General features: G+C 41.2%; 1 protein-coding gene across 11 annotated transcripts in view; it reads right to left on the bottom strand.

The window, feature by feature from the left end:
- The window catches only part of LOC137634335 (kinase D-interacting substrate of 220 kDa B-like), an 860646-nt gene that overhangs the window by 64207 nt on the left and 775598 nt on the right, over positions 1-20841 (bottom strand). The window contains exon 28 of one of the 11 annotated variants that reach the window (XM_068366727.1): positions 11236-12826. The exons of the other annotated variants lie outside the window; for them this stretch is intronic. Coding sequence (XP_068222828.1) covers positions 12734-12826 — 93 coding nt within the window. The 3' untranslated portion in view covers positions 11236-12733. Of the gene's footprint in view, positions 1-11235; positions 12827-20841 lie in introns of those variants that run through there. 11 annotated transcript variants of the gene reach the window in all.

The raw sequence follows: 20841 nt of genomic DNA, 5'->3' as shown, positions 1-20841 counted from the left end.
AGCCTGGTTTTCTTAGAGTTAGGAGTAGTGGTAGCTGCGAGAGATTTGTGGTACAAGTATAAGTAGTATTGAATGTGTATTAGAGGAATGGGATTTTTTTTATTTATAAAGTTATACTTTAGTACTAATTTTCTCAGTGACAATTGCCAAGTGTTGGGCACTGTGGTAGCTCTTTGATTTTAGTTTTTAGTATTGAAAGTGTGACTAGAGTAATTTGTATTTATGTATGAAATTCCTTGAAGTTGGTATTCATTTTTAAACCGTTCATATCAATTTTTTCTCAATATGGATGCGAGTTATCGCGTTAGACTTACTAGCTTTTAGTTGGTAGCATTAAGCTTGTTTATTGGAGGCGAGTCCAGACTAATTAATGTACTGTAGTTAGTTTATTGAAGGCGAGTTTCGGCTAATTACTGAAAGTGAGTTTTTTGGGCTTAGGCCATGTCGTCCTGATGGAAGTTCCTTCAGTAGTAGCTTCCTAGGTATATTTGACTACAGTGATATATCCCAGAGAATTTACCGAAGGTATCCAGAATTCTAACTTCCTGGAACGAATATCCCTTAAAATTTTAAAAAGGGATATCGCATAATATCAGAGGACGTATTCTTGACACGTCTCATAGCTATCTACACCCCTAATAGCGCTTTCGCTTCGAGGGGAAAAGTGGCAAGAATATAGGAGTCGTTGAAAAGGCGACACTCCTACCGTACTGTAAATAGTGCGCCAAAGCGCCACCGCGCGGCGCCACCAAGCCATTCTTTCTGCAGTAGCTTTGTTGACTGGTGTTATCCCGTGTTATCTCTTGCTATTTTTGAGTTTATTCGTTGCTATGATGTCTTCACCAGCCTCATCTGCTTCGGGAAAGTTAAGTAATATCTTTGAATTGTATAAATGTAAGCTCTTGCCAATTTTGCTTTTCGATTGAGATCGTAATTAACGTAACAAGAGCTGTTGCCAGCCGGATGGCGTCATGGACGCGGTCGTTCTTTCTTGTACATTTAGTTAGCCAGAAAGATTTTTTCCCAGCATTATTTGCTTTAATAACTTTAGCTATTTAGAAATTTAGCTAGGGATTTTTATATTATGTCGTGGTTTTGGCTTCTTGTGATCGAGCCTCACGAGTGCTAGGCTTCCTAGCCTAGGCACCTACACACTTCATGCATGATATAATCTTCCTGGTAAAGTTTTATTGAAGCTCAGGCAATATTTTATACATTTAAGATATTACTGCTTAAAATTTTCCTCTTCCAAGATAGTATACAAGAGAGTTTCGGTGAACGATTCTCATGCTCCTAGGCTACTAGCCTAGGGGCTTTAGTATACTTTCATACATGTCCCCATTGCTCTCGTATTGTCTTTTAAGGGGAGACTGACACCTCCTACACCTTTTAAGTCGATACTAATCTCCTGGCGAGATTTAAGAGCAATCCCCCTTCCCTCTGATTAGTCTAGGCTATCCTCAGTTAGCTTTGCTGTGAAGTGAGTTCTGGCAAAGTTTTACTGGGGTATTTCGTTCTTTCTCTTAACCACTGAGTCAGTTTTGAGTTTAGAACGGGACATCAGAGTAATAGTCTGTGTTAGGCATCTTCCTGTCTTGGTGAAATGATTTCCCATGTCAGGTTAAGCTGCCTCTACAGGAGGCTAGACCTCCCTAGACCATACGTGGAGGGTTTTGTATGACAATCTCTCCTTCCTTGGTCTAGCAGACAGTCCTGTGCTGGTAGTTCTTAGACCGAAGAAATTATTTCTTCCTTGCCTAAGGTCTCTGGTACGAGATTCTGTTCTCTTGTGAGATTGTGTCCTGTGTGCTGCTTTCTCACCTGACTAACCCAACCTGGGGAAATGATTTCCCCTACCTGAGGTTACTCTATGAGATCAGAATCCTTCAAGTTGGGTGGTGCCTTCGGGTATTACCTTACTTATAGGACACTTATCCCTTCCCCTCTGTCTCTTTCGTGTTGGATGAGCTATCACCCTCCCTGGCCGTCATTCTACATTTGACCCTATGGGTAATTTGCAGAACTGGCCTGAGGCTCCCTGTCTGGCAGGTACCCTCGTATTCTTTAGAGTGTTCTTCAGTCCTCCCTTGGACTGCCTTCCATAGCCCATGTGGATGGGATATGGTTGGGTGGAAGCCCAAATATAATTCCCCCTTCCACTTGAACCCTCATTCTGGATGTAGGCCGACAAGGCTGAGCCTTTGCCTTCCTCCATCCTCTCTTTTTCTCTGCCTTTCCTTATTCTGGGCCGGCCGCCGACAGCTAGTAGCTGCCGGCAGCCATGTTGATTGTCTGCCGGCCGGCAGTTGCTCTGCCGCCGCTCGCCGTGGGTGTCGCTGATCGACGACCCAAGGACAATAGACATTCTGTGGCCGGCTGCCGGCAACTAAGTTACCGGCCGGCAGCCGGCCACCCATAACCTAGACATTTGCCGCCGGGTCCTTCTTGATAGAGGGATCCTTCGGCTGCCGGCCGCAGAGCCGCTGCCGGCGGCCTGCCGTCCATTACTCTGAAGACAGTACTGCCTTCAATAGCCTAGAATAGACCGGCATATGCCGGCTAGCCCGGCATGTGCCGGCAGGACTGCGGCATGCCTCCGACAGTCACTGCTGTAGCCCAAAAGTTTTTTCCAACCTACAAGGTGCTTCATGGGCAGCCTATTGTGAGACCATCACATATATAAGAGAGCGATTCTCTCTACCAATTAATGGTTATCAACCATTATTTTTAATCCCTAATATTGAACCTAGAAGATTGTGTTAAGAAGACACTTTATATCAAAGGATATCATCTTCCCTAAAATTCGTTAAGAATTTAGTGTTCAATATCGGAGGAGGTCATAGCAATGGGCTGGACAGGAAACACAAGTAGGTGTCTTTCCTATTTTCTAGCTTACTCTATCCAAGCTAATATTAATAAAAATACCTGTAAGTATGCTGAAATCTGAGAATTTCACCGAATACTTATATGCTTTTCTTTCTTTACAGGAGCAGCATCCCGAGTGCGGGAACAACTTTTGCAGGGTCCGTAGTAAGAACTTCTACGGCCATGGCATGTGCAGGGCCCATGCTCGCTGCGCAGTCACCAAGGGGGCTCTCAAGTACTGGGACCCACAGGTATGTACCGTTTGTGATAAACTGGTGAAAGAGGCTTTTGATGACCAAAAGTCTACTGAGTCAAGGGACGCTGCAAAAATGGGTCAGGGGTTTTCAGAAGAACACCTCTGGCCCATACCTTCCTAATGAGAGAATGAGGGCTTGTTTTTTCCCTAGAGCATCTTCGGATGTTGTCATTCCCCAGGCTCAACCTGAGATTCCCCTTGTCCAGATTCTGGTAGAATCTGACGTGTCGGATGCCTTGCAGGGCATCCAATTGGAGGACAACATGTCTGTTGTCTCGGAGGAGACTGAGAACAATCTCCTAGTTGAGGAACTGGATCAGGAGGATGACGTACCTCCTGAGGCTGAAGTCGAGAAAACCGAAACGATTTCGGTATCATCAGCCACGGTGACTGAGCCGGTGCCTTCGACTTCTTCCACTAGATTCCATCACGAGTACGTTGCACTCGCTGCTGTCCATGGTGCAGGACATTCAGAAGAAATCGTCCGAGAAAGAAGCTTCTCTTCCGACGGAAATGCATCAACTGGTTGCAACACGTTTAGCCCCAAAGAAGCTAAACGTCAAGGATCTCCCCGCCTTCTCTGACGTCAACCCCTGGAGGTACGCAGAGCATATGCCTATGTCGGGGGGGAAGATCTCCCTCACAGAGAAACTGGGCACTGTCCCAGTAGAGGAAATTGAGTTCTGGCCCAGCAAAGGGGCCTATCCGGATTGCTATGTCCGTCTGAGGACGGAACCTGCATCCAAAGAGGAGACAGAGCCGAAGGAGACCATTGTCCTTGAACTCTCTAAGGCCCAGGCCTTATATACAACCACCTTGAAGGAGAGGGCCTTTTCTAGCTCCAAGGTGCCGGCTCTCAGCAAGAAGTACCCGTCCTTCATTGCTGACCCCAAACGTGCCTTCCCCTTTATGGACAAAGGGTTTAAGGCAGCCTTAAAGGCAGTCGAGGCAGGGAAACCTTGCCCTACACTGGAAGAGTGTAAACCCTTCTCCCTAGCATTTCCATCAGACGATGCGGTTTGGAAGGATGTCCACAACACCTTCACAGTCGGGAAGCTGGAGGCAGATATTGCCGGACGACAGTTCGGCGAAGACCTCCCGAAGTTGTCAGACTTTCTCCTGCGTAGAGAACAGGAGACAAAAGAACATCTTGCTGCTTCCATGTCTCTGCAGACTGGCCTAGAGACTATGGCAAGCATCCCGGACACCCCAGACATGTACATGGTCTTCGCCAAATCTCATTTGGCGACAGTCACCAAGGACCTGTAGAACTTTGTTAAAGCCCGAAGGGCTTGTAGAGAGTTCGTGTTCGCCTCTGCTGCGGTGAGGCACGAACCAAGGAAGCTGATAGCTTCCAACATCTGGAGAAAAGACCTCTTCCCAAGTGAAGTGGTCAAAGAGGTCGTGGACAAAGCCGCAACGGAGAACAGAAATCTCCTCTCAAAATGGGGCTTGTCCTCTAAAAGAAAATCTTCAGCTGATGAGGGTCCCCAGCCGAAGAATAAATCAAAACGACCAAGTGTGCCCTCTCGGCCGAAACAACAGCAACAGCTTCCCATGGCCACGGTGCCCCAGACGGTGGCACAACCAACCACCACCTTCCAACTGGTGCCCCAAACGCTGGTGACCCAATCGCCTGTGTTCACCCCAGTTTTCGATAGGCAGTCAACAACCTTTAAGCCGAAGTCTCGAGGCTCCTTTCGAGGATCCTCTAGACGCCCCTCCAGACGTAGGGGCAACAAAGGTGGACGTGGCCAAGGAGGTAAATCCTCCAACCAGCACTCAAAGTAAGATGCTACCGGTAGGAGGGAGACTTCTCCTCTTCCGGGATCGTTGGACCTTCGATCCCTGGGCCCACAGCCTAATCAAGAATGGACTAGGGTGGAGTTGGAGCTCAACTCCACCAAACTTCCCTCAATTCTTCCAACACTCAATCCCCATACTGGAAGAATATGTTCAGGAACTCCTGAACAAAAGAGTTATAAGGAAGGCGAAGTCCATCAGATTCCAAGTAAGGCTATTTTGTGTTCCGAAGAAGGACTCGGAAAAGCTCTGAGTCATTCTGGACTTATCACCACTCAACAAGTTCATAGTGAACCACAAGTTCAAAATGTTGATGCTTCAACACATAAGGACCCTTCTGCCCAAACGGGCATACACAGTCTCCATAGACATGACGGATGCGTACTGGCATGTTCCAATCAGCCGTCATGTTTCCCCCTACCTAGGATTCAAACTACAAAAAAGAATGTACGTTTTCAGAGCCATGCCCTTCGGTCTGAACATCCAAAGGTATTCACCAAGCTTGCGAATGCAGTCATTCATCAACTACGCCTAAAGAGAATCCAGGTGGTAGCCTACCTGGCGACTGGCTGGTGTGGGCAGCATCCGTGGAAGAGTGCATGCAAGCCTCCAAGGAAGTGATCCAGTTCCTGGAACACTTAGGATTCAAGATCAACTTGAAAAAGTCTCGACTTTCTCCAGCTCAAAAGTTTCAGTGGCTGGGCATCCACTGGGACTTGCAGTCACACTGCCTTTCCATTCCGTCAAAGAAGAGGAAAGAGATAGCAGGATCTGTCAAGAGACTCCTTCAATCCGCCAGGATATCAAGAAGGCAACAGGAGAGAGTGTTGGGGTCCCTCCAGTTTGCCTCAGTGACAGACCCAGTATTGAGAGCACAATTAAAAGATGCATCAGGAGTTTGGAGAAAATACGCATAAAACGCTTGAAGAGATCTACAAAGACCGATACCAAATCGTCTGCAATCACTACTGTACTCAAGCCATGGTCGGAGGCCAAGAACCTAAAGAACAATGTACCTTTGCAACCACCTCCACCGTCAGTCACCGTTCACACGGATGCCTCAAAATAAGGATGGGGAGGTCACTCTCATCATCGGAAAGTCCAAGGAACCTGGTCTTCCCTCTTCAAAACCTTCCACATCAATTTTCTGGAAGCCATGGCAGTCTTTCTCTCTCTGAAGAAACTGAAACTTCACTGCTCAATCCACGTCCGTCTGGTTCTAGACAGCGAAGTCATAATGAGATGCCTAAACCGACAAGGCTTGAGATCGCCTCACATAAACCAAGTGATACTGGCCATCCTCCGTCTAGCGGAGAAGAAGAGATGGCACTTGTCAGCAGTCCACCTTCAAAGGGTTCCGCAATGTGACAGCGGACGCTCTATCCAGGATCAACCCAATAGTCAGAATGGTCCCTAGACGCAAGATCATTCTCTTTCACATTACGAAAAGTCCCAGGACTGCAGATAGACCTCTTCGCAACGAGCGACAACAAGAAGCTACCCCGGTACGTAGCCCCGTACAAGGATCCTCTAGTGGAAGCAATGGATGCAATGTCCATAGATTGGAACAGATGGTCCAAGATCTACCTATTCCCTCCAACCAACCCTCTGCTGAAAGTCCTCGACAAACTGAGATCCTTTTGAGGGACAGCAGCAATAAGTGGCCCACAAGTGGCCCAACAGCGTCTGGTTCCCTCTAGTGACGGAACTACGCCTGAAGCTGATCCCGTTGCCGGACCCAGGTCTGACTCAGCAAGTGCAGAATTTGACTGTCTCAGCTTCATCAGAGAAAACCCAGGACCTTCATCTCATGATTTTCTCGCCTTAGCGGTCAAAAAACGGTTTGGGATTTCTAGGAACAGTATTAACTTCTTAGAAGAATACAAGTCAAAGTCAACAAGAGGACAATATGAGTCTTCCTGGAAGAAATGGGTGGCCTTTGTCAAGGCGAAGAAACCTAAGGAGATTTCTACAGATTTCTGTTTGTCCTTCTTCATCCATCTTCATGAACAAGGTTTAGCAGCCAATACGATTACTACATGTAAATCTGCCCTAGCCAGACCAATGCTTTACGCCTTCCAGGTAGACTTTTCCAATGAGATCTCCAACAAGATTCCTAAAGCCTGCGCTAAACTTCGGCCCGCAGCTCCTCCAAAGCCCATTTCATGGTCTTTGAATAAGGTTCTTCACTTAGCATCAACCCTGAACAATGAAGATTGCTCGCTGAAAGACTTGACTCAAAAGGTGATATTCTTATTTGCAGGTGCCAGAGTTAGCCAGAGTTAGCGAAATAGTGGCCCTCTCGAGGGATGATGGCCACATTCAGTTCACAGACAGCAGAGAACTGAACCTCTTTCCGGACCCGACGTTTCTCGCCAAGAACGAGCTGCCCACTAAGAGATGGGGTACCTGGAGAATCTGCCCTCTGAAGGAAGAAGCATCCCTCTGCCCAGTGGAATGCCTAAAGGTCTATCTTCGAAGAACTTCAGACTTTAAGGGAAGTCAGCTTTTCAGGGGAGAGACTTCCGGTTCAACGTTATCCTTGAAACAGATAAGGGCGAAAATCACCTATTTTATACACAGAGCGGATCCAGACAGTACACCCGCAGGTCATGATCCGAGAAAAGTTGCCCTGTCTCTGAATTTCTTTCAGACGATATCGTTTGAAAGCCTTCGTGCTTATACTGGATGGAAGTCGTCCAGAGTATTCTTCAAACACTACCCAAAGCAATTACAGGAAATAAAATTTCATGTGGTGGCGGCAGACAGTGTAATAAAACCTGCCGCTTGATTACTGCGAAGAATAGTGCACTATTTGAGACTTTTAGGTAAGGGTGTACATGATAGACTCTCAAGGCATATCATGTTGAGTATTGTGTTTAGTGATGACACTATACTGTTCTATTCACACAGGTGACTTTAAGCATAACAGACTAACACAAGTGCCAGGCATACTTATATGCACAGTGTTCCTAGTAACAACAGAATAAATAGTGAAATTTTTATATTTCCCATAGAGTGGCTGGTGTTTCCTTTTCAGGTGAAACTGATTTATTTCTGTTATTACTGTTTATGCTTCTATGCAGAATTGTTCAGTGTAATATGTAATTGAATACAACTATGATTTCTATTTTTATTGTAATAAACAATAGAAGGAATCTTTGCGTCTCTTTCACCTCAATGATTCTAGATTAAGAATAAAGTCAGAGCATCCTTGATTCTTTTAATATTTAAGAAAATATTTGGAACTAAGATTACTACTGTTCCAAGCAAACAGGTAAGAACTGATTGTACTAAACTGTTCATTTTACTGATTTAAGGTTTTCTACACGTATATAAACCTGTCTGTCTCTTTAACAACCAGACCCGGGAGGTATCAGTAACCTTCACGGTCCAATACCATCCAAGTAAAAATCATGCTTTAAGTATATGATGACACCAATATACAAACTGTTTGCTAGATTGTTTCTTTGAACTCTCAATCCTAGTGTTTTTTTCTTGAGTCTGCCCAGACTCTTCCCTGTAGGGGCAGGAAGCACCGACATATTTTATGATCAGCTGATTGATGTATAACGGTAACAAAAAGTGTCTCTAGGTCTAGAAGACCAAAAAAGAAAAATTTATCTCGAGATAAACGGCACTATTGAAAATCCACAGATACATTAATGCTCTGGTAAACTTCCATCAGGACGACATGGCCTAAGCCCAAAAAACGGATTTTGAGCAAACGAGAAATCTATTTTTGGGTGAGGTAGCCATGTCGTCCTGATGGACCCACCCTCTTTTTGACAAAAGGATAATGAATCCCTCCCTATGGTACTGTATCTGCAACACCTACAAAGCTACAAAGAATGGCTTGGTGACGCCGCGTGGTGGCGATTTGGGGCACTATTTACAGTACGGTAGGAGTGTCGCCTTTTCAACGACTCTCCTATATTCTTGCCACTTTTCCCCTCGAAGTGAAAGCGCTATTAGGGGTGTAGATAGCTATGAGACGTGTCAAGAATACGTCCTCTGATATTATACGATATCCCTTTTTAAAATTTTAAGGGATATTCGCTCCAGGAGTTAGAATTCTGGATACCTTCGGTAAATTCTCTGGGATATATCACTGTAGTCAAATATACCTAGGAAGCTACTAATGAAGGAACTTCCATCAGGACTCCTCACCCAAAAATAGATTTTTCGCTTCGCACAAAATCCATTTATTGGAGACAAGTCTCGACTAAGTGGTGTAGTATTCGGCCAGGAGTAATAGATTAACCAACTCTTTTCTTCAATATATCACCTTCATCATTGTGTGGGAGCAGCCATATGTACCTCAGGTTAGATTCATATAAATAAATGGAATTCTTTTCATAGAAAGAATTATTTATATACTCACCTGAGGTTCATATCACCCCACACACCCCTCCTTTACCTCCTCAATGACTAGAGATGTCAAGAGGCTGTTGAACATGTTTTGACTTATCTACTGAAATGGACATTATTATGTGGCATACCCAAGCACTTTTATTTCCAATACACTGCCATGTAAACACAATAGGTCATTACAGTGAAAGAAAATGGTAAATCTTAGATTTTTAGGATAGATGCCAACACTTACCTGGCTTTAAGAAAAAATTCCTGTAAATCTCAGGAGTATAGAAATAACTGTATTTTTAAAATTCTGTCATTCTTCTCAGAATGGGACTTCCCTGGTCTCAGTTCCTGACCACTGGTCTAAAATCTATTTATTCAAATACAGTATTGAACTGGTTATTAGTTTCTCTCAAATGAGATGAAGAATCATGATATGCTCTCATTGGTCAGTCTGAAAGGTTATCTGCAAGAATAAGTCATCAAGGAATGTTTCATGAGAAACTTAAGAGGGTATAGATTTCCCAGAAAATGTTTATAATATTTAGTATAAGAATGACAGAAGATGGATATCCTTTGTAACAGATGAGGGAATCTTTAAAAAGCCTAGTCCCATTTTGGAGGAAATAGGTTACATTATTCTTTCATTATTGAATTCATTATACTTAACTGTTTTACTTTCTTGGCACAGTCTGCAACTTCCCTTGAGAAGGCAATCTTTGGCTAGACTTTGTGACAAAAGCATGCATTGAATATTGACAGTATGGTGTGTTTTTCACAGATCCTTCCCTAGAATCTCTGGCAAAGAAACATTCAGGAAATTAAACAATGCCTTAATTGGAATACATTTTTTTTTCTTATGAAAAGATGTTTCTTTCTGTAATGCAAAATGTCAAATAGAGTGTAACATAATTTGAAGATTTTGATAAAGTTATTTTGTATATTTACCATATAATTCTATCAATTTAATATTGACAACTATTTTTAACATTCCCATTAGAATTATTAACAAATACAGCCACAATCTTCTAAACTGTACTTATGGTCCCTTAACATAGTAATTTTTGGGGTATTTGTGGGATTCTCAGTTATAGGAACAATTATATAACAGCAGTGCACAACAGAATATAGGAGGAATTAATTTAACATAAGTCATTGTTATGCAAGCTTCAAAAAATGCAATATATATTATATTCTTGTACCCCCCCTCCCCCCCCCCTGATGTTTATATTACATCTCTCTTGAAGCTTACTTGTATTGGCATATGTAAAAAGAAATTCCCGCTGTCTTGTCTTTTAATAGGCTTATGCCTCTAATATATAGTATTGAGAGAATGTAGAGGCTATTGGCAATAACCACAGCGTGGGTAGGCACACCGGTTCATCTTATGTCTGTCAGTCTCTTCGTGGACTTCACTCGGGTTTATTTCCAGTCAAGCGTTATTTTAAATGTTAGTGATTGGCACAGATGTCCTTTGGATTTATTAATAATTATTGCACAGATTGTTCAAAGGAATCAACATAGTGAAGAATGTGAAAGCCTTACTGTTCCTCTTAAGGGAAAATATATTCCAAATAATAATAGTCTCCTCAATAAGTCTTCAAGCCATCACTTAACCACAATACAGGACTGTGCCTTGACAGAATAAAACAACAATAAAACGCAATAGTTTTCATATATAAAATGAAATACAGGATGATAACCACCATAATATAACAGGAGGGAGGGTTGGGTTGAAGAGACCGATTCTGCTGTACAGTACAGTAAAAGGGAATTTTTCAAGTCCTTGTACAATATTAGCTCTTGTCTCTTTTTCTTTTCTATTAACACACGGTTCATTACAGTATTTGTTGTTAAACGGTTGTGAATGCTATTGCTTTTGTCTTTTCAGCCAATGCTTAGATAAACAAGTTTTTTTTAATGAATCTCGGAGTGTTATTAAGAGGCACATACAGCACAGTATTTGGTTTTTATCATGCTATTACAGTATCTCAATTACGTAACTCCCACAATTATAAAGGATTAGATGGTACTAAACTCTGTTTGAAGGAAATAAAATATTTGATAGAAAACATTAAATGGTTCATCAGTATGTAAATAATTCATAGAATTTAGTTCTTTAATGTTACATTTTTTAAACAAAAGTGTCATAATTTACTCAATTATGTCATTGTGTACTCTATTGGTATACCTTAATGCTGTACATAATAAATATTACAAGGTTTTTCAAAATTACATTGATACATACCAACAGTATGTCTCTAGTGACAAATAATAAATTAAGGCGAGCTTTTGTTAAATGAAGGTGTCAAATTCCTCAACATCATAAACTTTTGTAAAGTTGCAATAGCAGTCATTACATTTCTTTTAATATGATATAAATATCAAATTACAGAAGCTATTAAATTTTGCCCCAATAAAATATATGCTGGTTAGTATCATTCCAATTTGTTTGCATATTCTCTTTCGAAATGTGACAAAAACATGACACACTAAAATATGTTAGCAAGCTAGAAGTGTTACGTCATGCAATACCTCAAGGAGAGAGGATATTAGTATAACTTATGAAATGTCGTTGTTTGGGTTCTAATTACTAAACATTTGCAATCACGAGAATGTATCAGTGATACTATATTTCAACCCCTTTTCTGCCAGTCAGTGATCGTAGATTTTAAACCCTCTTTCTCCGTCAGTATCTACACTTAGTGTTTCTAGAAAGTTAGTCGGGGTGAAGATGTTAAGTTAAACTAGAACATTTTTAAAGGGAACATTCAAATATCGAAAAATAACAATTCAGTTAAATTTACTATGCCTATACATTACAAGAACTGCGAAATATGCCAGTTTACTACAATGGCAATTTTGATTTATTAACTCTTCTAGTTTAAGAGACAATTTAAAATGTTGCTAGTATTAATTATTATACTATTTATATGAATTATTTTAAAACTAAAAATTCATTGTAACAAAATATCACAGATGTATTGAAATGAGGAAAAAATCTAACATTTTTTTTTATCTACTGCTAAAAAACTAATACATTTTATTTCTCATATTCCAGACAGTAGTGCGGGAGCCATAACAGATGTGTTATATTCAGTGGAGAAGGTTACTGGGAATAATATGCCTTGATGTATTTCTTGAGTAGAAGGTGTCTTCATTGGCCATTATTTGTTGGATCCCCTCAGCAGTTTGGATTCATTGCATCAGAATATACAACATATATGTATAATTAGAACATGATAATAATGCAGTTGAGAACCTGCTCAACTCTGCAATATGTATCCACATCTCATACAATCTATAACTTAAACGTAAATTATCACAGCCAAAGCTCTTCACACAGGTAAAATATATGCATAAACTTGAAATATCTGGAAGAAGCAGAGCTCGTGGTTGTTAGACCCCCAACTCCAGTTGTATTGATCTTGTTGGCGTAGTTGTTGATGTTTAAACCCACATCTGAGGACCCTTGACCGATGGAATTGGTGTGTTGTGGCCTTCCTCAGTGTCCGAGCCCAGGTACGCCTCGTTAAGTGATGCCTACAAATCCAGTGTATTTATACCCTTCAGTCTAGTGTAAACGTATGTTCTTAACTATGCCCACCACCGTATCTTATTTTTCCACTAACAACTGCTAACTCATGCATAACACTGTACAGTAATAACTGTAATTGCTTATCACAACACTTGACACTTCTCATAATTTTTCTTCCTAGATAACCATCACCCATTATTTTGCAAGAATTGTCAGATATAATCATGCAGTCAGCTTATTCTTCGAATGAATGGATTTTCAGATGTTTTCAGTAGAAGCAGGAATTTTTTAGAATAAGTAAGACAGATTCAAAACCCATGCAGCAAAATGGCATGAAAGGAACTATGTATTATTAGATAGGCATAAATCATTTTTACACTTGATAAATTGCTAAGTATAATATTTAAAATATCCCATCTCTCAAGTGATTTATATTTTTTCCAAATTATATAAACCTCAATCCTTTAATGGGTGTATGCTTTTAGTTAAGATGGAAAGGCCATTAAACTTTTAACAAGGTGATTGAAGTTACTGGTAGGTGAAAGTTTTAAATCCCACTCACCTGACGAGACAATTGGTAAAGCTCCTACTTTTGACCTGGGATCTAGGACTTATTGGGTGGGTACATGACTCAGGTTTGTATAGTTAGGAAAAATACAAATTTTTAAAAAATTTGTGAATATTTCCTACACAAACATAAACCATTGTCCTTTAATAGGAGACAACTTTAGGAGGGAGGAAGGTCCTACAACCAAAACTGGTTGGTTCACTTTGCCAGGATTGTCAAGACACTTGGTGCTGTACAGGAACAAAAGTGGTGACCCTGTCAACCTCCTAACAATCTGGGCATGAAAACATCATAAGCTAGGTTCCTACCAGGAGACTGGTAGACTGTCATGGAAGAACATATGTCTGAACGTATTGTCGTTTGAGAAATGGGTTAGCATACATACTATCCACCATTCCCCTCATCTGGGAGCATAGGGGAGATACTTAACAAAACTTGTCTATTGTGAGGCTTATCTGCTTCTGGTGTCCAGCACAACTTCTGCACCCCAAGGGAGAGGAAGAAAAGAATTAGGGAAGGGCCAGTCATTCTTACCTCTCATCCTTGACTTGCTGTACATCGTGACAGCTATCTTGGACGAGATGTTTCCTGTCTCATAAGGGAGCTAGGTTTGCTAGAGAATCAACTGAGAAACTAATAGCAGAACAAGGGTAAAGGTATTCAAGTGACCATGGGTATACTCCCGAAAGTAGTGGGTGATGAAGGTTGTTTGGCGTTTCGAGACTCCCGCCTTCTAGGCCTGTACTACTGGTAGACTTCCTGAAAGCTAGGGTGGATCTGATACCTCTCGACTATGTGCCCTTGAGACTGGGATGGTTCTTCCATCCTCTTGCTGGTTGCTGGGTAGGCATGTCTGATGATCTTACAAAGCCAAAAAGAAATAGGGCTCTTGGATATCTTCTGTGTTCTTACCATACTGAAAAAAAAAAATCATCCTTGGATATCTTCTTTATTCTTACAATACTGAAAAAAAAAAATCACAAGTCATCCTGAACCCCACTAGATGATTGTTTGAAGAGAAGATATGGAGGAGGAGTAGTGAATGACTGGGTTATAGGTCTTGGTCACAAACTCCAGAACCTAGGTGAAAGAAACCTTCCATTTTTCAGAATGGCGACCCAAAATACTATGGTACTTGCCTACTAGTTTTTCTAAGGCTAAGGCTGTAAGAAACCGTATTGAAGGTCACAACCCTATCTGACGCCTGTTTCAAGTACTGATGGGGGCCTGCTTGAGAGTCCCGAGGATGAGCAACATTCAATTCCGGTCTATCACTGTATGAAGCTCCTCATGAGCCTAGACAATTTCCATGAAGAGGGAAGGTCTAAGCCCTTCAGTCTGAAAACCTGTCTGAAGGATGAGTAAATAGACTCACAGCAGAGAATGAAAAGAACTTCTCTTGACAAAGGTAGAAGAGGAAATCAGCAGATCTGGATACCTTTCAGTGTGTGGCCACTTTAAAGCCATCAGGGTCCATCCTGATGAATCAGGCAGAAAAGATTGCAAAGGAGTATGTCTTCAGTGTCCAAAGGCTGTTGGAAAGCATCCTTGTATGCTGCCAAAACATTTGCAACTGGAAAGCAGAATAATGGAAGGTTCTTGTTGAACATCAGTCGATGGTGATCCCCAAGGAGCAAGAAGTGCCTCTCTGCCAGGTAAGGATGTAGGGACCATTCTGACCCTATACCATGTCATGTCCCAGGTGACTGAGTTGTCTGCTAGAACATTCTGCTTTCTTTCGGAATGGACCTCACTGACAGCCCTACTGCGTTGTTGATGTAAGCCACAACATTAGTGTTGCTGCTCATCAATGCTAATGAGTGCATTGCTTGCATTACTAACAGGATGATATGCAGGTGCTTTTCTTCCATGGACCATATCTCCAAAACTGTATGGTTTCTCAGGTGTGCACTGCCTCCCGACGTCTGTTGATCCGATGGGAAGACTCGCTGCTCCTGTGTCTATCCGCTAACCCAAGTACAGTACTCCATCCTTTGCTTGGGAACAAGACTGAACTTTTCCCAATTGATTAGAATCCTCAGATTGTGGCAAAAACAAAGAAATCTATTTCAATTCTGGAGCAACTACCTCGTGGAAGACATAATCAGCCAATCATTGAGATATCTCTAGAGACGAATCCTGTTTGCATGGACCCAAGTAGAGACAAGCCTTAACACTCGTGTGAAGTAAAGATGAGCATACCGTTGTCACACTAGGGTTGCGGTACAGTCCAAAGTACAAGGCTTTAAAACTAGTATGCTACTCCCCCACCCCAAAGACAAAGTGAAGGGTACCAATGGATGGGTACCTGGAAGTACACATCCTTCAGGTCCAGGAATAGCATAAAGGTGGACCATACGGTACTTGCCTTCTCCATCTTAAACGGTGTCTGCAGATTAAACTTGTTAAACAGAGCATGGTCAATGACCGGTCTCCAGGTTCAAGTGATTTCTTCACCAGGAAGAGTCAACTGTAAACGCTAGGAGAACTACCTTGGACAGCTGAAAGTGTGTTCTTTTAATCCATTGCGTTCACCTCTGCTGCTAGGGCCAGAGAGCTATCTGTGACTTTGCGGGTAGGTCTGGAACATTAATGGTGTGAAAGTGAGGGGAGGGTGAGAGTTTGGTGAATGACAAGTGGTATCCATCCCAATAAACATCTATCACCCAGCTCTCTGATCCATGTTGCCTAGGCATCCCGGAACTTGCAGCAGATGAGGGTGGGGGATGCCGACTTCAGTGTTCCCTTTCTCTTCCACCCTTCCACACCTGACCAGTGATCAACCCATGAGATTGCTTGGAGGCTGGCCATAGAAGTGCCTTACTTGACAGTAGACTTGAGTGTTAAGAATGAGATGCTCCCTGGTTTTTGTGTAGGGCCACTGCTGGATCAATGTTCAAAGGAGACAGTCTGCATCCTCTGGAACATCAAGTCTTCATTATCAAAAGTGAGCAAGAGGCTTGATGTGTACCTCTGAAGAATCTGCCTTCTCCTTAAAGTGTACTTGCTAACCAGACCAAGCAATACCCAGAAGAGAATGAATGGATGACAGATCGATGATCAGACTCTTCTGAGACTTAACTACCCTTAGTGCTCGTGCCATAAAAGGCTGAGGAAATACTAGGTGCTTTAACTTCTTAAGAGCGACTGAGAGAAAATGGCACCATGCATCACAAGTGCCTGTCACTAAATACATACAGTAGAAAGGAGCCTTGCTATCAGTTGTGCAAATGCAACGTGTCATCAAGGAGCTCGTACAATTGCTGAGAGCCGTCTTCTTAAAAAAATAATTTCCCATTCTACTTCCCTATTGCCCAAATGTGTTTGAAAGTCTTGGCACATGAGAAGATCTTGTGCCGTAGACAGGTCTCGGTGCACGGGAAGATTTTGTATCACAGAACAAGTCTCTGCATGTAGGAAGGTCTCAGGGCAGGAAGATCTTGGTACATGGACTGGGAGTGCTGGGATGGAACAAGTGAAAAATTATTTACTTCCCTGGTTTAAGTCCCGATCACACAAAGAACAAGCATGAGCTTTCCGATCACGAGGTGAAACCAATCACACAATGAGTGAACTATCTCATGGTGACTAATCAGGTTAAAACTAATCACCCAGAGACACATGACAAAGTGATTGATCATGAAGAGACCTTGACTAGTTAGTCTTCACACACACGCTCATGTAAGGAAAGATCTCATCACTTGAATGAGCAAAGAGACCAGGTCATGGTTCCTCTTACACCAAGAGTGAACTCTCTCTTTGGGGCTGAAGTCTTCTTGGGGAGAGAACCGAAGGTGTTCCACAAATGTTAAAGGAGAAGGAGGAATGCAGTGGTAGCAGACCCATGAGTACCTGTATTATTTGCCTATTGATACACCTTCCCGGGGATGGGTGCATTCCAAGCCATACCGTCTCTCCATGTGTACATAGGGAGAACATACCAAGACCCCTTCCCTGGATGGGTAATTTCTGAGCACCCACCGTCCGTCCCTAGAGCACGCAGGGTAAGATCAGTTGTAGTCACTCTAGCCTTTCTGACAGATATATCTTCTTGAACTTCAACAACTACTACTAATTATTCAGAACATAAGTATCAGTGTTTGCAGGTTAACCTAAAAGCACTGTTCAATTACAACAGCATAGGTAGCAGGTGTAGCTCATACCAATAATTCTCATACACACACACTCACTCACTCAATCACTCACTCCAGATCTGTGTCTAACTTCAGTGCCTTGCAAATTTTTTTAATCGATTATAGATTCAATATTAGGACATTTAGAGAAAAAATCTTCTGATAGACAGCCAATATGGTTTTATACTAGAGAGATTATGTGTGACAAATCTTATGAAATTTTTCCACAAAATGTTTAGCATTTATAACAAATGCAGGACAATAGACAGCATATAGCTAGACTTTCAAAAAGCTTTTGACAAAGTTCCTTATAAAACACTAATGGTCAAAATCAGAACACTAGGCATCATTGACGAGCCAGCTGAATGGATCGAAGATTGGCTAACAAACAGAAAACAGAGTTGAAATCGATGGAGAAGCTTCAGAGTGAGTAGTTGTTACAAGCGGAGTACCTCAAGGATCTGTCCTTGGCCCACTGCTATTTCTGATCTATATTAACGATATAGATTTAGGATTAACTAATAAAATAGCTAAATTTGTCAACAATAATAAACTAGGCATAAAAATGCTGTAAACTCAATAGATGCAAAAGCCTTAAGAGAGGATCTAATGAAGCTAGGAGAATGGTCCAGAAAATGACAACTGCCTTTTAACTGTGAGAAATGTAAAGTCATGCACATAGGTTATAGTAACCCAAAATCAAAATGCTCACTGCTGGGTTATGAAATAGAAAGTGTGGATGAGGAGGATCTCAGTATTATTACCAGCAAGGATTTGAAGTTCACCAAACAGAGCAGAAAAGCTGAAAATAAAGCACAAAATGTAATAGATTACGTAAGGAGACAATCCAAATACAGCAACAAAGACACTGTACTACAGCTGTACACATCTCTAGTAAGACCCCATCTAGAATATGGAGTCCAATTTTGTGCTCCAAGTATTCACAAGGATATAAACAGACTGGAAGCAGTACCAGACTAGCTGGGGCCACCAAACTAGTTCCAACGCCAAGGCAATTTGGATACAGACGGAGGATGAAACATTTGAACTTATTTGATCTACAAACTCGACGATTAAGGGAACAGTTAATAAAGGCATTCCAAATTCTTAAAAGTAATAACAAATTTAGATTACAACAATCTATTCAAACTTAGCACAAATCAGTCCAGAGATAACGGATACAAACTAGAATTTAAAAGATACAGCAGCACTCAATGTGGCAATTTTTTTATATACAAAATAGCAAATACTTGGAATAGATTTCCAGCGGATGTAGTAAACAGTAACACAGTAATCGAGTTCAAGAATAAGTTAGACAATAACATAAGAACTCGCCAAATGCTTAAATTAAATCACTCTACCAAATAGCAAATAGAGTCTCTGCGGATGGACTAAAAAGTCTTTGAGACATCCAAAATCCTTGTAACTCACTCTCTCTCTCGTATAAGATGAGATTGGACGATCGTCCAGGAAAGGAGGAAGAAAGCGTCACCCTTCATCCCAACTGACAGTACACACCAAGTACAGGTAACAGGAAATTGAAAACCTATACTACATACCCAGACACCTTCCAGGGATAGGTGGGATCTCAGTGCTGCACTGTCTCTCCCACAAGTACTTGGGGAAAAATCAGTCTGTCTATACATACACAACTCGTGTTGGTCAACCTTTGATGACATCATCTACTTTTTCTTCTAAAAGTAGCAGTGTTTTAGGAATTTGATAAACAAAAGGCAGAGGAAGATACTTGAAATTTTCCTTCTACTGGGTCAAGCAAGCCAGTGACAATGCTCTCACAAGGAAGAGGCCACAGAGGACTTTTTGAAGAAGCAGACACAACAAAATCATGTGATACACACTTGCTGCCTCTCCAGGGATCGGGAAGACACAGCAAGAGTAGAAGAGTGGTGCCTCTACCTTTAAACACTCTGCAGCAGCAAAACCTGCTTCTGACAGAGCACTAGCAATGTCTAATGAATGTCAAATTCCTTGGGTTCACATTGTCATTATCATAACACCACACTACCAACAGAATGACCGCAACAGGAAAAGGATGATGTGGATAACAGCAGATTTGCACAAAAAACTGTCACATTTAATCCAGCCAGATGAGGTGGCAAGAGTCTGTTCAAATTGTGGCTGAAATAAAAAGTGTGAGCTTTGCTGACTGTTGGGTGGGTGGGGTTTATCTTGCAATCATAAATAACTACAACCACCATGTTAAATGTTTAATGACCATTCCAGCTTTACCCAAATCATACTCTTATTAAAGGACGATTGTTCGTATTCATGTAGGAAGAAACTACTTGTTTATAAATAAGCTTTTGACATAGTTAAGATTGTAAATAAAATAAGAGATTCAAACTATAAAATTAAAAAGGTGCAGAAATATAGAAGTATGGCCAAGCCACCATAAACAATAGCAACCAGTTAATCAAGAATATTTTCTCTTGTTACAAGTAATTTTTTATTTGGGATATTGGGTACTACTACTACTCATGTCCACTTGTGTAATTTCTCATAGTCCAATATGAAAAGCATGGTCCCACAGTTGTTAATATAGAAGACTACATTTTACAAATACTGCCAGCAATAAGAACTGTTTACCATTTTACCATTAACAACTGACATGGAAGTTTAATTTTATTTGAAATTTGATCAAACTATGGCTTTAAAACCTTTAGATACTACTATATTAGTCAAATAAGCATAAGCGTTCCATAACAACATGCAATCATCAATTGGCAATTTTGAAGCATGTTACATTTCTGTAATTTCCAACCACAAATATAGTACACAATATTTACACATGCAGAATGCATGCATTCATTCACAACACTTTTTAATAAATTTTTCTATTCCATAAATACAAACATCATAGGTGCAATAGTGCCCATTATGATACATAAGATGGCTATCCAAATGGCTTGTCATTAATAGGCGTGGAAGAGTGTAATTTTCTCCCAGGAGAGTATTTCTAATTCAGATGTCCTCTTTTGTACAATGTTTCACTAGGTGAAGTAATGTAGGTGATTTGAATGACTGATGTAATTAAGAAATAAAGTACTGTTTATTTAAAGAGAATAGGATTGAAAGTCTCACACTTGCTAAATATACAATAGTCTAATCTGTGATAAAGAAATTAGATTGGAAGTTCCATTCTCTCCTGTGTTACAGGATGAAGTTATCTAAAAGTATTAAATTCTAAATGTCTCACAGTGAGGGCACCACATTCCTTCCTCACTCATTATGAATAAAACATGTCTCCATATTGCTTGGTAATAGTAATGAATGAGTTAAATGTTTATAAGGATAGTAA

This window comes from Palaemon carinicauda, chromosome 44 (genome assembly GCF_036898095.1).
Source record: "Palaemon carinicauda isolate YSFRI2023 chromosome 44, ASM3689809v2, whole genome shotgun sequence".
Taxonomy (NCBI): Eukaryota; Metazoa; Arthropoda; class Malacostraca; order Decapoda; family Palaemonidae; genus Palaemon; species Palaemon carinicauda.
Note: the sequence above shows the minus strand (reverse complement) of the source record. Positions and strands in the feature narration are given on the sequence as shown.